Source organism: Rhineura floridana, chromosome 5, assembly GCF_030035675.1.
Source record: "Rhineura floridana isolate rRhiFlo1 chromosome 5, rRhiFlo1.hap2, whole genome shotgun sequence".
NCBI lineage: Eukaryota > Metazoa > Chordata > Lepidosauria > Squamata > Rhineuridae > Rhineura > Rhineura floridana.
In genome coordinates, this window is record NC_084484.1 from 173935191 (window position 1) to 173955074 (window position 19884).

The 19884-nt window shown below is 46.4% G+C and overlaps 1 protein-coding gene across 2 annotated transcripts in view; it reads right to left on the reverse strand.

Annotated features, from left to right (window-relative positions):
* Window positions 1-2063: 2063 nt before the first annotated feature.
* Window positions 2064-19884, reverse strand: part of PRSS23 (serine protease 23) — a 33022-nt gene continuing 15201 nt past the window's right edge. The window contains exon 2 of one of the 2 annotated variants that reach the window (XM_061628893.1): window positions 2064-10614. In XM_061628893.1, the coding sequence (XP_061484877.1) occupies window positions 9459-10614 (1156 nt within the window). In that variant the 3' untranslated portion in view covers window positions 2064-9458. The remainder of the gene's footprint in view (window positions 10615-19884) is intronic. The other variant, XM_061628894.1, reaches the window with a different exon arrangement.

Genomic DNA, 19884 nt, shown 5'->3' on the forward strand with positions numbered 1-19884 from the left:
AAACACTGATCCGGTTGATCCAGCCAGTGCTCCCCAAGGAAACAAAAACATCCCAGTCATTTCTTTTCCCTGGCTGGTTTGAAGCTCCCTGCACATCACCCTTTCTTCCTCCTTTATGCCACGACAGGCCAGAATGCTGCTGGAGGATCCCTTAAGGCTCAACTACATAATAGCCGCCTCTGCTCCTGCCTACCCAGCTGCCTTGCTTGCTTTTCCCATTCTTTGAGAGCGTCTCTTCTCCAGGACAGTGTGTGCTCATAAAGCTGGCTCTCTACCAAGAAGCACTAACAAGTGGCAATACAAGGAAGAATCTCAAGCATGCATTGCATTAGCTCATGCAAGGCCACATCAAGCTCGAGTCTTTCAAGGCTGCCTCTAGAGTCACGGCAATGTGACGATTATGGTAGCTTCATGCTCTTACAGCTGACAGCCTGCAGTTCTCTTGACTGAACAAGGTCTTCCTGGTGCTTTCCTTGGGTTAGCCTCGACGAGGGGTGGGGGACTTATTTCAGTCCAAGGGCCACATTCCCTTCTGGGCAACCTTCTGGGGGCCATGTGCCTGTGGTGGGCAGGGCCAGAGGCAAAAGTGGACAGAGCGACAAATGTCATTTTTACCTCCAGTGGCACTGCCATTCTGTGCTCCTATTTTGTTACTTTGTCATTGGTTGTCTTGTGGCTTTACTTTATGGCTTTGATGTAAATTGTACCTGTTTTCATTGTGACATTTTTGGGACCATTTGGTGAAGGATGGTGAGCTAGAACCACAAATAAATAAATAATAGAGAGTTGACCATGGAAGGAGCATGGTCACTCACCCACGCCCCCAGGCCACATCCGCACCATACATTTAAAGCGCTATCATACCACTTTAAAAGTCATGGCTTCCCACAATGAACCCTGGAAACTGTAATTTATTAAGGGTGCTAAGAGCTGTTAAGAGGTCCCTATTCTCCTCACAGAGTGACAATTCCCAGAATTCCCTGGGAAGAGGGATTGATTGTTAAACTACTCTGGGAATTGTTACTCTGTGAGAGGGACAGGGGTTCACCTCATAGCTCTCAGCATGCTTCACAAACAATACTTCCCAAGATTCATTCATTCATTCATTATTTGCTTTATATCCCACCCTTCCTCCCAGCAGGAGCCCAGGATGGCGTTCTTTGGGGGAAGCCATGACTGTTTAAAGTGGCATGATAGTGTTTGTAACATATGGTGTAGACATGGCCTCACTCACTCACCAGCACTTCCCCCTGAGTGGCCTAATCCTCTTCATCAGGCTGCCCAGAGGGAGAGTACAAGTGAGTGAGCGAGAAGGTGAGGTGGCAAAGCAGCCAATGTCTCCTTTTGCTCTCTCCTTTCTTCTGGATAGCCCCACTGTACAACCTAAAGGCATAGAACATGAGAGCAGGTAGAGCCTTCCAGAGGGAGAGGGCAAGTGATGACCAGAGGAGAGGGGTAACCATCACTTGCCCAATCTTTGCTTCAGAGAGCTGAGTGCTCATGTAGGGTCTCCTGTAGAAAGAGCTGCTTCTGGAACTTTTTACTCCTGGATGATAGAAATAGGGTTGGTGCCAGAATTTGGGAGTCATAAGAACATAAGAAGAGCCTGCTGGATCAGGCCAGTGGCCCATCTAGTCCAGCATCCTGTTCTCACAGTGGCCAACCAGGTGCCTGGGGGAAGCCCGCAAGCAGGACCCGAGTGCAAGAACACTCTCCCCTCCTGAGGCTTCCGGCAACTGGTTTTCAGAAGCATGCTGCCTCTGACTAGAGTCCTCGGACATGGCAGCCTCAGTGGGCCCCTGTAACCTTGAGGAGGTGGGGCATACAAACAGAGAACTGTCTTAGGGTGCAACTGTTTTTCACAGAGTCTCTGTGCAAAGTGGCAATGGTAGCTCTGTTTAGGGTGATGGGCCTTGTGGTAGCTTTGGGGTCCTGACAGGTGCCCACCTTTGCCACCCTCTGGAGCTGGCCCTAGCTAGGAAGTGTACAAAGCAATATTCAGCTTTCTGCAAGAAGAAAATGAACAAAAAGAATTGCCACTGTGGGAGTTGATAAAACTGTGCTGTATTTGAAACTCCTTACAAAGTAGAATCACAATGAACGTTTGCCTTTCTGACAGATACATATAAACATGTACAAAATCCTCTTTGCTGAAGTCCCATTAATTCTCTTGATTTGCTGTGATACATTGAAAAACAGGCGTGCCCCAGTGAACAAAGAAGTCAGGTGTCTCCAAATAAAGGAAGTGGATATCGTTTTGTCAGATACAGAAAAGTCCCCCCCATCATATTTCCTTTTAAAGCATTAGTGATTGCATGTGCCAGAGTGCACCAGAAAAGTAGACCCAGTATGGGGTCCCATTTCTGTGTGAAAGCTACACCTGATATTTGAACATGTCAAGAAGCTGTTTTGGCTTTCTAAACAGGAACCATGACTGCAAAAATAAAGCACCATTAACACCCTTGACATCAGTAGGGTGGAGGAAAGGTGAAAGTGTTCTAAAATGAAATGCACACAAAACACAGGAAAAGAAAAACTTATCACCTGAGACATTCTAATTCATCTCATTACAGGCGTAGTCTACCACACTGGTGAAAAGCTCTGCTCGATTGGATCATCAGTCTGGTCCATCAGCAGACTTCAGTCTCTGCCAAACAATTGCAAAGCAGCACAGAGAACGACGGCGCCATCTGCAAGCACGTTTGGCTATAAGGCAGTGACGGCTGGTGTCCATTGCGACTGGTGAAGCCTGAGCCAATGACAAGCAGAGACAACTGATCCTAGTTTTGCCCCCATCCTCTTCACTGCTGAGTTCTACAGGGCAACACAGACTGAGGAGGAGGAGGAGGACAGCCAGGACCACCCCTGGACTGGATGTTAATAGATCAGTAGATGGGGACTTAGTGGAGACTGAAGTTAGTGGGGCAGTGCCCCATTTGCCCTAATAGGCCAGCCTTTGCTGCTACACAGTTATGGAATTGCTCTGTCCAGGGAAGCTTGTCTGGCACCAACTCTATTTATTTTATGAATGTCTGCCCATAAAACATCCTGAAATGATTTAATGATAAAAGCATAAAATGTTTTCAAGTCCAATACAGACTGGGATAAAAAAAAAAAAACTCCATTTAAAAGGCTTGGAAAAGGATGGTCTTCAACAGGTATCAAAAACAGACATTAGAGATGGTGCCTGTGTGATATTTAATGGCAGGGAGTTCCCAAGGTTAGGTGACACCACACTAGAGGCCCAATTCAGACATCGTATGGAATGGACTTCCTGATGAGATGGTATCGGCAAGAGGCCCTCTTCTGCAGAATGCAGTGATCACTCAGATTAATGAGGGGATGAACCGACACCTCGAATTTAGCTAGGCAAAAATGTTTTTATTTTCTCTGGCATTTGAACAGTATTAATGTCTGGCTTATAGTGGCTGTTTCTGCCATCTGTTCTTCTGTTGGGTGTGGGTGAACATTCTTGTTCTGGGGGATTTTGGACGAACACTTTTAGTATATTTCCATTGGGTTTTACTGATATTTTATTATGTAATTTTGTATATTACATTTCTCGTGAATTGCCTTGAGACTCCTGTTGGTTGTGTGATGCAATAAATACATTTAATAATCTAAACTAAACCCAACTGGGAGGTCCTTGGAAGGGTGTCATCTGTTGGGCCCCTGGTGGCTGCAGTTCATGTCCTCCATCCTAGTTTTCCCAAAATGCAATGCTTTGACATTCCCATTGCTCTGTAGCAAATAAAATGGCTCCTGCCACAAAAACGTGGTGCCTGCCAGTAGGAGCTACCATGTTTTTGTGGTAGCATAACACCCATATATATATATATTTAACCCACAATACTACGGAGCAACAGCAGTTCTGGGACATGTTATTTTGAGAAAACTAAGATGGTAGACACCAACTGTGGCACACATTATCATTGGCCATGAGACCCACCAGCTAAGGATACTAGGTGGTGATAGCACATATGTCTACATAGAAAAAGTGATGGGTACTCAACCTCTTATCTGGCCATCTCTTCCCCACCTCCAACCTTTTTCATCCCAATGTGTCAAACATTTGTCTGGGAATCTGAGCTGAGGACTGGAGTTACAAAAGCTTAATTGCTTCTCCCCTGTAAACGACACCCTCTCTCGCCACTTTGGAGCTCTGTGCCCCATTGTTGCTAGGCTCTTAGAGGCCGTGGTCCCTAGGTTCCTGTCTATTTCAGTTATCAGCTGCAACTGAAGTAGGAGATCTAGACAGAGGCAGTGCCCATCCCCAGGACACTTTGAATTTTCAGACGCTGTGCTTCAACATCCACTGCCCCTGATTTGCAAAGTGTTCCTTGCAACCTTTTTCTTCCGTTCTTGCCAGATGGAAGGGGAACCAGCTGGAGGTGTGGGTGTTCCCTCATTTTTGCAGTGTGGGGCAGCGCAATGTCTGTGCAACAAATCATGTATGTAATATCCACAGCAGCACTTTAACACCAGTTCTTATTAAGTTGGTGGGAACCCCAAGCTCAAAGTGGTTGAGTCAATCAGCACTGAAGGCCACAGGCAGGGTTTGGGGAAAGTGTCTCCCTGGGTAAGATTGCATAGCAGTGTAGAAGCAGGGGAGGAATGTTCCTCGTCTCGTACCTCCAGCTAGGGACAGACAAACCTATCAATATTTATTTCTAATTTTTCCAGTCTTAAGTTCAGTTCACACCATTTCCACATCAGTGTGTAAAGGTGGTTTTTTATGTATAGAAAAGCTTGCACAAAAATCTGTACACCAGACTTGTGTCCATTTCTCCTAATATATGTATTTTGCACACACTTTTTTGTCTCGTATATGCATTTGTGCAAGCCAGCCCCCCTAATATAATGCATGTTTAACGTTAGCTTCATCAATATACAAATGTGTGTATGTACTTGCCCCTTATATATGTTTTGGGTTGGAGAACGGCATCGCAAAATTTGGAGAAGCGAGGGTTTCAAAAGACAGCTGCAGTTAGGCCCATGTATTGTTTGGGGGAGTACAAAGTAGGTATGCCCACGTTAAAATGTGGACCAAATGGCTCCCCCATCTCTACCGGTAGCTTGGTTCACCTAGCGTCAGCCACCTGGATCATTTTACCAAATTATTGTGGGCCAAACTCTTTACTTCAAAGGACCTGGCTTTCATCCCCTGCGCCTACTTTCGTGACAATGTTCCCATGCAGTAGCCATGCAAAAAGTCATGTTGATCACCTGCTTGCTCCTGGCCTGGGCAAAATCAACATTTGGCCTACCAATCCAGGTCACCCGTGAATTAACAATGGGGCCCAGCCAAAAAACTGAATTTAGGATACAGCAGGGTGTTGACATGTCTGGGGAGGGGGCTCGCCCTCAAGCGCGAGGGAGAACTGCCCTTTCTGCATTTGAAGGCATGGCTTATAATCATCAATCTCATTCAGATACTGTTTGGACATATGAACTGCCTATACGAATGTATACATTTAATTTAGGATTGATACAATATTCTTATGGTCAATATCAGCTGGCCATTTATTTATTTTTGTTATATTTGCAAAAAGAGTTGTATCCAATACTAGCCATAGTCAGAGCAGCCCCACTAAAATTAATGAACCTAAATTAGCCGTGTTCATTAATTTCTACCCTGAGGAGGGCTATAGTAGCACTGGTTAAAGCCTATATTTTTTATATAAAAAAAGAAGAAGTGTGAAGGACCAACATTCAGCATGGCCTGACTTTGTTGTCATAGACCCCATGCAATTCATGGCTTGACACGTTTGCAAAGCATGGGTGTGTGCCAACTATCAATAGGTGTGACGTCTGTCTTGACAAACCATTGTCCCGGCCATCGCTGCACCTTGGAAGTTGCAGCACCATATAAGTGGGAGTGCTGTGCAGACAGGAAATGAAACCAGATATGCTCCCCTATATGACTTGGCCCAATGTCTGAACTCAGCTGGTTACAGTGGCAGAAATCATCTGAGCAACTGCCAGTTTATAACGACTGGGGCAAGGCCCAGCCGGCATGCATCCATCTGAAGGCATGATGAATGGAAGCTGATAGGATGCTTGCTGCCTTGAACAACAGACAGATGCAGAGCTTTTCCCTATTGGCTCTCCTTCTGACACAGATACATGGTTCACCATCCTGATGTTGCGCATTGCAAGACACAAGCTCAGCTTCCAAGACTGCGTCATGTCCTGTAAAACCCCAAGAGGTCACTGTGGAGAATGTCTCTGCAAGTTCCGAAGATCAGAAGCCTGCTCCACAGTAACTCAGAGCAGGGCTCTCAGGGTGGCTGCCCAGTCCTGTGGAATAGCATTCCCTCCGAGATACAATAAGCGTGCTCCATCTCCACTTTCTGCAAACGATTAAAGACATTTTTGTTCCGACAGGCTTTCCCAGCTGGATGAATGAGTCTCTTTCATGGGTGTCTACGTGGTATTGTTTTTGTTTTGTTTAAAATGTATCTGTGTCTTTTTACTGTTTTTTGCTGTTTTTATTCTACATCTCCTTGAGACGATTGTGTAAAAGGCCATTAAAAAAATTAGTAACAGTGATGACGACGATAATAGTAATCTGACATCTGGAGAGAGAAGGTTGTATCCCATGTTAGTTCTACTCAAAGTAGACCTATTGAAATTCATGGATATGACTAACTTAGGTCTATTAATTCTGATGGGTCTATGGCGAGTAGAATTTAGTTGGATGCAACCAATGGGATTTTGCCATCTTGGTTTGTGAAGTCTCAAACGCACTTCTCAGTTTGTATCCTAAGGGATAGTCTGCATTTGAAACGAAACAAAACAACTAACACTTGCCTGCTGCCCAGTTGCTTCTCCAGTGGAGAAGTTAGGGCTAAGACAAGAGGGAAGGCAAAACCATAAGGCAAAGCAAAGAACAAGCATAAATAAATGTAACATATCCCTCACAGCAGGCAGCACTTGAGAGGTGTCAACTCAAGTAATTTTACTTCTGAAATCAATGTTGACATGCGGGTACTCTGGAGTATTTCCTTCAAATGAGTGAAAGGAAAAGAAGGAATACTGTTAGTGGCTGCTTCTGCTGCAATGCCTGCTTCAGCCTAACATTGCCAATCTGACTAGCTTGGAAACGTTGCTGCCAGCCTGAACAAAACTGCCCAGAGTTGACACCGGTGTTGTTGGAGGTCTCCGCCCATTGGGGAAGGGCTGTAGGGCAGTGGCAGATCATCTGACCTGCATACAGAAGGTCCTAGGTTCAATCCCTTACATCTCCAGGTAGAGCTGGGAGAGGCTCCCTGTCTGAGACCCTGGAGAGCCACTCCTGAGCTAGATGGACCAGTGTGGTTACTCAGGGTAAGGCAACCTCCTAGGTTCCATGCATTCTATCACTGAGTTATAATGCTGCCCTTATCAGCAGTAAAGAGAAGGGCCGGCCCTACCATTACACAGAGGGAGGTAGCCACCAGCTGATGTCAAAAAAGGGCTGCAAATTGTTGGTCACTTAATTTAGTATTTTGGTATTTTTACTGCCAGGGCACTTTGAGGAATTTCTGCCTCGGATGCCAAAATAACTCAACTAGCCTTGAGTACTATTGATTTGGGGGGCAAGGGGTGTTTCTGCTCTGCCTCAGGCAGCAAAATGTCTTTGGCCACCCCTGTTGAAAAGGAAACTCTCAACTGATTCTGGAAAATACATACATGTGCTAAACAAGATTAAGAATTCTGTATATAAAAAAATTCATGACAGATGCTCTTGGAGGTCACTGATTCATAGGATCGCCATAAGTCGTAGTCGACTTGAAGGCACATAACAACAACAAATATTTTAAAAAGGTGAATTTTGCAATCAGTATAAACGATGGAATTTGGCTTGATTTTTCTTATTTGCACAATAATTTATTCAGCTAGTAATAGAAAAGGGCAAAAAGCTTCATGGGGTTCCAAGCCTCACTCTCTGGCCACCAGAAATCATAACCAGCCACTACCCTCAATTCAGAGATGTCAATAGCTACTGCCTCATGCTTCTCATGGTCTGCAGCCATAAGGGCTAGAAACTTGCTTTGTTTCAAATGACAGCTGAGGTTGCATACAGATATACTTGCAAACAGGACAGGTGCAATGTTTGTCTGCTACAGAACAAACTCTGCACATCAACAGATGTATAGGTTCTGGATGGAATCCTGATTGGCTATTTGCAAACCCCCCTCCCATGTGCTCTGTGTTTTAGAAGGGAGGTTGAACTGCATTGCACTTTTTTAAAAAAGTTCTAATACATTTTTTACACATTTTTTTAATCCTATACAAACTTTTTTGAGAAAGGGAGCGGGGCTTCATGATTGACAAGGGCCAGCCAATCAGCACTGTGTAAGTCTAAGAAGGGAGAGGTGATTTTGTAATTGATGCAAGGACCAGTCAAACAGAGCTGTGCAATCCCACTCCAATTAAGTAGGAGGTGGCTTTTTGATTGATACAATGGCTAACAAATCAGCACTATGCAAACCCTGCTTTGACAGCAAACCAGAACAGGCCACCTCTGAGCTCGATCCAGTGGAGAAAGTTGCACATATGGCCAGAAATGAGTGTGTTTCAATGGTGGATTCACTTCTAAAATTACCTTGAGATTCTTAGGAAATTAAATTCTGCAGCTAATACCACATTCTGCACCTATTCTGCACTCCCACGGAATCATGACACACACACACCTCTGAGTAGAATAGCTTCTTGAAATAGAAATCAGAGCTGCTGAAGCCAAACACATTTCAGGCAAAAAGCCTTCTTCAGGGATGTCAACTGATTCAAAGCATTCACAAAGTAGCATGTCTTCTGCTATCTCCTATAGAGGAGTTGAGGGGTTTTCTTGGCTTGCATTTTTGCCACTGAAAGCATCAACAGCAGGGCAAAAGCAACAAACAAAATACCAAAGCCCATGGCTACACTTGTCCTTACTCGCCCCTTGCTTCAGATTTTAATCGGCCATCATCCCTGCTATGGTTCAGACCCCACCAACGCTGTGCTTCCTGACTTGATATGAGGGCCAGCCAATCAGCAGTGTGCACTGTCGGGTGCTGGTCCACCCCTGAAGCAGCGGGTTGAAAAGGTCAGATGCAGACCCTTTGGACCAGCTCCAGCCCTCCCCATGTGTTCCAGTGCTGACATGCCCTACGATGGAAGACAGGCAAAAGGAAGGAAGCTGTGCTGTGGCATGTGCACTGGGAAGCCACAGAAGAAGGTAAGTTGTGGGATAAGGGCAAGGCTAGATGTGCATTCCAGGACTCCCCAGTATCTAGGACCAGGCTAGGTGTGCTTCTTATGCAATGCAAATTATCTTCACAAACAAGACAGGCTTCCCTTTTAATCCCTGCATCCAGGTATTTATAAAAACAGAAGTGTGCACACTGGCAAGAAAGAAGAGCTTGGCTTCCCCCTTTTCCCCACCCCACTCTGCCTGAAATAAGCAATTAAGCAAAGGATGGTCATTCTCTTTACCCTTCCCTACAGTGTTGATAGTTGCCTGTGATCCAGTAACAAATCTGTGCATATTTGAGGGGGGTGATGCGAACAGCCACGTTGAAATCCTGGGGGGAGCCGTTCGTGTCTACCCACTGGTGTCCAGAAAATATCCCAATAATTTTACGTTCCCATTTGTGGTTCTGCCTCTTCCACATCCGGACATAAACTCCAGAGCCGCTGGCCCCTGGCTGGGCATCGCACTGCTGATACAAGAGGTCGTACGTTTCGTCTTTGACGTCGCAGAAGCGGTAAACCAAGTTTCCGGGCCGATCGTTGTCGTAGCCTGAGAAATGAATCCTCCCTCCAGGCAGCTGCCTTGCAGCTGGGCTCACGCCAATTTTCATGAACTTTCGTTTGTGAGGTTTCTTGAGCTCCAAGAGGGCATAGTCATAATCCATGCCAATATCATTAGCGTTCCCTTTTATCCATCCTTTGGGGACGTGAGTCCGTTTAACTCGGATCCACTGGAATTTCATTTTTCCCGGCTCGTTGGAGCTGCTGATATTTACTCCCTTGCTGCCATCTTTTAGCTTCGGCCTAAGGAACCCGACACGTAGTTTCTTGGCTCCCTTGACATAACTTTTGCCATCATGTATACAGTGAGCTGCCGTGAGGACGTTCTTCTTGGACACCAACGTTCCGGTGCAGCCGGTGGACAACTTCACGGAAGTGGAGAAGGGGTAGTTCAGCAAGAAATCCTTGCCAAAAATACTAAATCTCGTGTCGTATCCATAGATTTGCCTCTTTGTCCGAGATCTGCTCTGTGCCCCTGAGCTTCCGCTGGCAACAATATAGATGCCGACTTCTGTCTCGGTTCGGGAACCGTTAGAGTACAAAGTCTCATAAGACAAGTAGTCTTTCACTTCTTCGTACGTCGGGAGAGGGGAACGCTTGTGGCAAGATGGCCCACAAGGCGATACCACTTCCAGTTTGGCTTCAGCATCAAACTGGGGCTTGTCCAAATGAATGGTTGATTGTGGCACTACAACTGGGAGCTTGTAAGCTGGCCAGGTTGGCTTCCAGTGAGAGCTGGCAGAGATAACACCTTTTACAGTCCACAGGAGCAAGAGAAGAACGGGCAGACTGACCATGGTGAAGGCCGACCTGTGAAAAGGTAGGAGGGGAAATCTGCTTGTTATTAATGAATGAACGATTAATGCATTTTGCTAAAGCAGCAAAACTCTTTTGGGCACACCTATACAATGCACTGACTTAATTGTTAGTATTCTGGGAACTGTAGTTAAGTAAGGTGCAGAGGGATTTCTGCTAAAAGATCTCTAGTCTCCCTTTGCGGAATTAAAATGCTGGTACTATGGGGAGAGGCAGTGGTTATTAATCCAGTTAATGGGTTCTTTCCAACCAAGTTATATGCAGGGTAGACCCATTGACCTTAACAGATTTATGTTAGTTGTGGCCATTAATTTCTGTGGATCTCCTCTAGGTATGACGTAGTTGCATATGATTCTTAAGTCTGTAGTGCAGATATGCCTAAAGCAGTTTCTAACCCTGGGTTAGCCCCTAATCTGATCCCATCATGATAGAGCATAGGCCATGAATATGCAAGACGCTGGTTCAAATACAGTTCGGAAATGAAGATTCTCTGAACGCCACCCCGAGTCCCTCTTTCTCATCTTCCATTCCTTATCTGTGAAGTGAGGAGACTCACTTTTGGGGAGGGGCTGTAGCTCAGTAGTAGAGCATCTGCTTTGCCTGCAGAAGGACCTAGATTCAATCCCCGTCATCTCCAGGTAGGGCTGGGAGAGGCTCCTGCCTGAAACCTTGGAGAGACGCTGCCAGTCAGTGTAGGCAGTACTGAGCTAGATGGACCAATGGTCTGACTCAACTTCCTATATTCCTATGAAACCTATTGTAGCTGCCATAATTCAGCATAATTCAGCAATGATAGCAACATCTGCTACATATTTTGGAAAGTTTTTTGTTCACTATTCATTTGGATACCTCTTAAGATATCGTGACCAAATTTTGCATGACGGTTCTTGACATCAAGGAGCCGGTTTTCACCTATGTTTGGATACAATTGGACATTTGGAATCAAGGTGGCAGACAGGAGCTTTGAAAACTGCACTGATTTAAACCACTGATTTTTTTGGTTCTTAGAATTCCCCAGCAATGCCGGATGTGAAGGTGCCAGTGTTTTATAAGCTAAAAAGGTCTTCACATGTATGACCAACCATCATAAATTAATAGAAACCCCAGTGAAACACACTGGCCTTAGTTTATTGTTTGTCAGTATAATTTGATTTGCACATCTCTCAGTATTAATTATTACTTTGGTATCCCACCCTCTATCCAAGATGAGGGTAACCTGACAACGATCCTGAAGAGGAAGGTTGAACTGAGACAGTGATTGGCCCAACACCCTGGATGGCATGGAGGATAAGGCTATCTAAGGCTGCTGGCTACAATGGCTATGCTCTGTCTCCACAGTCAGAAGCAACATGCTTCTGAGTACCAGCATCTGAAAACTGCAGGAAGGGTGTTCTTGCACTCAGGTCCTGCTTGCAGGTTTCCTACAGAAATTTGGTAGGGCACTGTGAAAGCAGGATGCTGGACTAGATGGGTCATTGGCCTGACCTAGCAAGTTCTTCTTATGTTCTTATGGCATTCAGTGTTAATCCTACTCAGAGTAGGCCTGTTGAGGTTAAGAGACATGGCTAACCTAGGGTCATTAAATTTTAATGGATCTACTCTGAGTAGATGTGGTGTTGGAGGAGAGCTTTGCAGATACCATGGACTGCAAAAAAGACAAATAATTGGGTATTAGAATAAATTAAACCAGAACTATCACTAGAAGCTAAAATGATGAAACGGAGGCAATCATACTTTGGACACATAATGAGAAGACATGATTCATTAGAAAAGATAATAATGCTTGGAAAACAGAAGGAAGTAGAAAAAGAGGATGGCCAAACAAGAGATGGATTGATTCCATAAAGGAAGCCACAGACCTGAACTTACAAGATCTGAACAGGGTGGTTCATGACAGATGCTCTTGGAGGTCACTGATTCATAGGGTCGCCATAAGTCGTAGTCGACTTGGAGGCACATAACAACAACGAACTCTGAGTAGGCCTCAGTTGACTACAGCCCTCTATTCACTACTCCTTGCTGGCTCTAAAGGGTTTTAAACAATGAGATTCCTCCAGTAACTTGTTAACAAGAAGCATCCCGTGGCTGAAAGAAACAGACTGAGAGGAGAGAGATATGATCTTGTTTATTCTGCTCTTGAGGTCTAGGGACTTCTTTCTTTCACAGTCTCCAGTGGCGGCAACCTCTTAAATAACACACATACTCCTTTTGCATTGGGGAAAACAAAGTGAGTATACCAGGACAGATAAATTTGGGGGGGGGGGAGGACACTGTCAATTAATAAAAGCCACTATTATCCACAATGAATTAAAGCCACATAAACCCAGGCCAGGGTTCCACTGTTCAAATAATAAAAGCCACACTATAACATTATTTATTTATTTGTTTGTTTGTTTATTTATTTATTTATTTATTTATTAAGCTTGTGTACCGCCCCATAGCCGAAGCTCTCTGGGCGGTTTACAATAACATTATTATTATTATTATTATTACACCCCGTCCTTCACCCAAATGTCCTAGGGCAGGTTACACAATGCAGCATTAAAACAATTAGACACAATTTAAAATCACAAAACAGTTTTTATGAATGACAGGCACAGAGAGTGAGATCTCCAGCAGCGCAGAGCTGCAGGTACCAGAACTGTCTCAAGGAAATATGTGGAACTTGGGCTTATTTGAAAATCAGCCAGGAAGCTGAATCACTGCAGGAGCCAAAATGCTCCCTGTAGAGACGAAGTGGGCGAAGATTGGCCCATTCCCGATAAGGGATTATTCTAACAAATTGTGGCTATTAGACGCAGCTTATGCATATTTAAACCCAGCCGGGGTTAAACCAATAATAGCCAGAGCAGCTTAGCATCATTCTTGAAATGCCTGAAATGAACAGAATACAACCAGCCCTTAGAGAAGGTGTCCACAGCTGTGCAAGGGAGGAATTGTCCCCCAGGCATTCACAAAGCAGTCCTCTGTGCCCAAGCCTATGATTCCCTTGCATGCTGCTTTGATTCCATTTGTGGCTTTGCATCAGGTTACCTGCTGTACCTGACCAGAGTCGGGCCACAGTTCTTACATTAACCAGGCTGCCAAGACCCTTCAAATGGATGTCAAGTGGGTGCCTGCTCCTTCCTCTAGTTTCTTTTGCTTATCACATTTCTATCCTGCTCTTCCTCCAAGGAGCTCAGGGTTCACCTCCATTTGATCCCCATCACAACCCTATGAGGTCGGTTAGAGTTGGTGACTGGCTTCAGGTCACCAACTAAGCATGATTATTTGAGCCCACGTCATAGAATCATAGAATCGTAGAACTGAAAGAGTCCTATAAGGCCATCGAGTCCAACTCCGTGCTCAGTGCAGGAATCCAATTTAAAGCATACCCAACAGGCCTGTCCAGCTGCCTCTTGAATGCCTCCAGTGTTGGAGAGCCCACCGCTTCCCTAGGTAATTGGTTCCATTATCGTACTGCTTTAACAGTTTGGAAGTTTTTCCTGATGTTAATTCAAAATCTGGCTTCCTGCAACTCAAGCCCATGATTCTGTGTCCTGCACTCTGGGTCAAACAAGAAGAGATCCTGGCCCTTCTCTGTGTGGCAACCTTCCAAATACTTGAAGAGTGATATCACATCTCCCCTCAGTCTTCTCTTCTCAAGGCTAAACATGCCCAGTTCTTTCAGTCTCTCCTCATAGGGCTTTGTTTCCAGTCCCCTGATCATCCTCATTGCCCTCCTCTGAACCCGTTTCAGTTTGTCTGCATCCTTCTTAAAGTGCGGTGTCCAGAACTGGACACACTACTCAAGATAAGGTCTAACCATTGTTGAATAGAGGGAAACTCAGTTTAGAAGCTATACTTCTGTTAACGCAGCCTAAAATAGCATTTGCCTTTTTTGCAACCACATCGCACTTTTGGCTCATATTCAGCTTGTGATCAACAACAATCCCAAGATCTTTCTTCCATATAGCATTGCTGAACCATGTATCCCCCATCTTATAACTGCATTTGGTTTCTTTTTCCTAGGCGTAGAACTTTGCACTTATCCCTGTTACATTTCATTCTGTCGTTTTCAACTGTCAGGCCCAGGATGTGACTCAGGAACCAGACCAACGGCTGTAGTTAATTCGTGTTTTATTAGGGTAATGTCCAAACAAAGACTGCGTTTTCTCATGAAGCAATATAGGGATACAGGTCCTGCGGCATTGGGAGAAAGTTGACAGAGCAAGGGACTTCTTCCCGCCTGTTCTTTAAGAAGGGGCCAAACGGGCGCGCAATCTTTCACTCCTCCTTAACTGCCCCTCAGGTACTGCCCGCCTTCCCCCCCTTCTCTCCTGTCTTTTCAGCTGTCTGCGTGTGCGCGGTGAGGGGGGAAGCATCACCCCCTCCTCTTCTGAAGTTTCCGATTCCAGGATGGGGGATAGGGGAGGGGCTGATGGTAAACTGCCTCCCCGCTTTTCGGCTGTGAGCAGCCCTCCCTCTTTCCCCTCTTGCTCTGAGCCTGAAAGAGGGGGAGGCGTGAGAATGTCCAGGGAGGGCTCAGGCTCCCCGTTGCTAAGCGACCTTATCACTGGCAGTTCCTCTGTTTCGTCTTCGCTCCAAAGGGGGGAAGTTCCTCCCCCTTCCCTCTGCCATCCATCCGAATACTCTTCTCCCAACTCTCCGGGATCCAGCTCCCTGGGATTGGGACCCCAGCTCTGCCTTCCGACACCATCCCCCCTCCCAGGCTGTGCCCCCCTCCCCTTGTCTGGCTTGGGACGGTGGGGAAAACATTGATGAAAAAGTTTTACCAATTCTGGAGCATGCACATCAGCTGCATCTTCCCATGATCTGTCAGCCACCCTATAGCCTTTCCAGTGAATCAAGTACTGCAGCTTGTGGCGTCTGATCCTGGAATCTAAGATCTCCTCAACTTCAAACTCAAGCTGCTCATTTACCAGGAGTGGAGCTCCGGGAGGTTCCTCCGGCCGTAACTCACTGGGAGGGGCGGCTTTCGTTAAGAGGGATCGATGGAACACAGGATGTATTTTAAACGTGTCAGGCAGCTTCAGTCGGTACGCCACGGGATTGATTTGAGTTTCTATTTCGAAAGGACCCACCCTCTTGTCTTGTAATTTTCTACATTTGCCCGGCATCTGGAGGAAGCGGGTGGACAGCCATACCTGGTCTCCCGGTTGAAGGGGGGGGGCTCCTTCCTGTGCAGCTCAGCAACTCGCTTGTACTCCGTTTTGGCTTCGTTTAACTGCTGTTTCAGTGTCTGTTGCGCCGCTTGCAATTCCTTAAGGAAGTTCTCAGCTGCCGGTACCAGCATTCCTTCTGAGCTGCTTGGAAAGACTTTAGGATGGAATCCATAATTAGCGAAGAACGGGGTTTGTTGAGTGCTGGAGTGCAGAGAATTGTTGTAGGCGAACTCTGCAAAATGCAAATATGATACCCAGTCAATCTGTTGATAGGACACATAACTTCGTAAATATCTTTCCAAAACGGTGTTCAAGCGTTCCGTCTGCCCATCTGTCTGGGGGTGATGGGCGGAGGAGAGTTTTAATTCCGTCTGCAACTGTTTCCACATTGCTCTCCAAAATTTGGCTGTGAACTGAGTTCCTCGGTCTGAGACTACGCTGTTTGGCAATCCATGCAGCCGGTAGACTTCTTTTATGAATAACTTGGCCGTTTCTTTAGCCTCTAAGGCCCCTGCACAAGGAAGAAAGTGTGCCATTTTGGTAAGTAGATCCACCACTACTAAGATGGCTGTCATTCCTTGGGACTTGGGTAGATCAGTTATAAAATCCATGGAGAGGTCCTTCCAGGGTTCGTGTGGGACAGGCAACGGTTGTAACAGTCCTGCTGGTGTCACTGTTTGTGTTTTTGTCCGCAGACAGACAGAGCAGGACTTTACATAACTCTCAATATCCCGACGCATTTTAGGCCACCAGAAGTCCTTGGCCACGTTCTGAATGGTCTTGTAAATCCCAAAGTGTCCCGCTGTGATGGAATCATGACACTGGCGTAGGATTCTGAGCCTTAATTCCCCTTCTGGCACATATCTGGCGGTTTTGAACCATAACAGTCCATTTCTCCAGTGAAAGGTTACTTCTGAGTCTTGACCTTGTCCCGTCTCCTGCTGATATTTTAGCATGTCTGCATCTTCTTGTTGTGCCTTTTTGAGTTCCTCTTCCCATGAAGGCTGGCATATTCCCAACGTTAATTTCTCTGGTGGGATTACGTACTGAGGCTGGTCCTCGGATTCACTTTCTTTGTATTGTGGCTGTCTGGATAAGGCATCCGCTCTCTGGTTTTTGGCTTGGGCATGGTAAGTAATCTGGAAGTTAAACCTAGTGAAGAACTGGGACCATCTTATCTGTCTCTGGTTCAGCTTTCTGGCTGTTTGGAGGCTTTCAAGATTCTTGTGGTCGGAGCGCACTTCAATTCGATGAGAGGTCCCCTCTAGGTATTGTCTCCAGTTTTCAAAAGAGTCCTTGATGGCCAGCAGCTCCTTCTCCCAAACTGTGTAGTTCTTCTCTGCAGGCTTTAACTTCCGAGAGAAGTACGCACAGGGGTGCAGCTCCTTCCCTTCTTGGTCTAATTGTAGCAGGACCCCCCCCCGATGGCAAAATCTGAAGCATCTGCTTCCACTACAAAAGGGCGGTTCGGATCAGCAAAGCGCAGAATGGGCTCAGTAGCAAACCTTCTCTTCAGCTCCTCAAAGGCCTCGGTGGCGTTCTCTGTCCATTGAAACTTCTTCTTCCCCCTTAAACAGTCAGTCAGAGGAGCTGTTAATTTGAAAAACCCTGGAATGAACTTTCTGTAATAATTGGCAAACCCCAAAAACCGTTGTACATCCTTTTTGGTGACAGGTTGGCCCCAGTCCAATATGCAGCTTACTTTCCCTGGGTCCATCTCCATGCCTTCCGCTGAGATTCGATATCCAAGGAAGTCTAGAGACTTGAGGTCAAATCCACATTTCTCTAATTTAGCATACAGGTGATTTTCTCTCAGTCTCTTCAACACCGTCTTCACATGCTGGTCGTGGTCTTCCTGGTTCTTTGAGAACACCAGGATATCATCTAAGTAACAGATTACATACGTGTCCAACAAGTCTCTAAACACGTCGTTCATGAATTTTTGAAAAATTCCTGGGCTTCCACAAAGCCCGAACGGCATGACCAGGTATTCATACTGTCCGTAAGCGGTCAAGAATCCTGTTTTCCATTCATCTCCCTCCTTCATTCTGATCAGATTGTACGCTCCTCTCAAATCCAACTTTGTGAAGATTTTTGCAGAGCGCAGTCGGTCCAGCAACTCTGAGATCAGGGGCAGCGGGTAGCTGTTGGGGATGGTGATCTGGTTCAATGCGCGATAGTCGTTACAGGGTCTGAGTTCCCCCCCCTTCTTTTTCACAAACAATAGTGGCGCTCCAGCAGGGGATTGTGAGGGGCGTATGAATCCTCGCCTCAGGTTTTTATCCAGGAATTCCTTCAGGGCCTCCCTCTCATTCTCTGTGAGAGAGTAGATTCTCCCTGATGGGATGCTGGCTCCTGGCACTAGATCAATCGCACAGTCGTAAGGGCGGTGGGGGGGTAAAGTCTCTGCCTCTTTTTCATCAAACACATCTTTGAATTCTTCATACTTTGGCGGCAGGGTCACTTGCTCGATCTCTTGCACTGCCCCCGCTAAGGTGTTCTTGATTCCTTCAGGTTGACAGTTCTCCTGGCAATACTGTGAGGTGAACCACACCACTGCCACCTTCCAACTTATTTTGGGTTCATGCTTTGCTAGCCAGGGCATTCCCAGAATCACCTCAAAGTTCGAGAGATCTGACACGTATAGCGAAATGAACTCTTCGTGCCCGGGGATTTGAAGTTTCACTTCCTCCGTGGCTTGTGTCACCCCTCCTGACTTCAGGGGTCTCCCATCGATAGTCTCCACAGCTAGGGGAGCGTCCAGTTTCCACCGGGAAATTCCATGACGCTTGACTAACTTTACATCAATAAAATTTGTGGAGGCTCCACTGTCAATTAAGGCAGTGGAATTAAACACCACTCCTCTGGAAGTTGTAATCCGAATAGGCAAGACCAACACCCCCTTTGAGGGAGGTTGGATCGTTGGGGGGCCTTTATACAACGCTGCCCCCAGTCCACCGGCCTGCACGTGGACTGGGTGTTCTAGTTTCCCGACGGCTCGGCTTTCCCCCCTTTCAGTCCACAGTCTCTGGCCACATGGCCCGGCTTTGAACAATAAAAGCATAAACGTTCCCGGCGTCGTCTTTCCTTTTCTTCTTCCGACAGTCTTGGCCTAGCCCCTCCCTGTCCCTCAGTTGCATTACCTGCCATCCCTGCAGTGGGAAGGGTCTTGTTGCGGGATGCCGAGGCTGAGTATCTTGGGACCTCCTGCTTCCTTTCCAGGCGCCTTCCTTCCATCCGGTGATCTATCTGTAGGCATAGCCGGATAAGCCCTGGTAGGTCAGCGGGGGGGGGGGGAGGTCCTGGCCAACTCATCCAGGATTTCAGCATTTAATCCACTCCGGTACATAAACATCAGGGCGGCGTCATTGTAACCAATTTCCTGGGACAGAATTTTAAAAGCGTTAGTGTACTTGGAAACAGTCCCTTTAGCTTGCTTCAGAGCGCCTAGTTGCCGCGCTACTGTTTCAGCCCTTTGCGGGTCTTGAAACATCTCGGTCATCTCCTGTATAAATCCTCTGTACCTTCCTAAGACAGTATCCTTTCTCACGAGATACGGAGTCACCCATTTTGCAGCTTCTCCCTCCAGGAGGCTAATCACGAAAGCTACTTTAGCCCCATCGTCTGGAAATTCCGTGTGCCTGACATCCAGATATAACTCACATTGAGCCACGAAGGTTGCCAACTGATCACTTTGTCCTGCGTATTTTGGGGGCAATCCAATGGGAACCTTTACTACGGCAGCTGGAGGGGCTGTTCGCATCTGGTCTATCGTGGCCTTCAAGGTTTGATTATCCGTCTTCAGCGCCTTGACTGCTGCTAGCAGGGCTTGAACATCCGTCTGCAAATCAGCTACCTTAGTCCTCAAGAGTTCCACTTCTTCCGTCTCAGAAGTGGGGTTTGTCCCCCCCGCTGCTCCCTTTGACATCTTGTCCCAGTCAAGTGAAGAGAGCGTTGAGGGTGATTTAGGTGGCTCTGTCAAGCTGTCAGGCCCAGAATGTGACTCAGGAACCAGACCAACGGCTGTAGTTAATTCGTGTTTTATTAGGGTAATGTCCAAACAAAGACTGCGTTTTCTCATGAAGCAATACAGGGATACAGGTCCTGCGGCATTGGGAGAAAG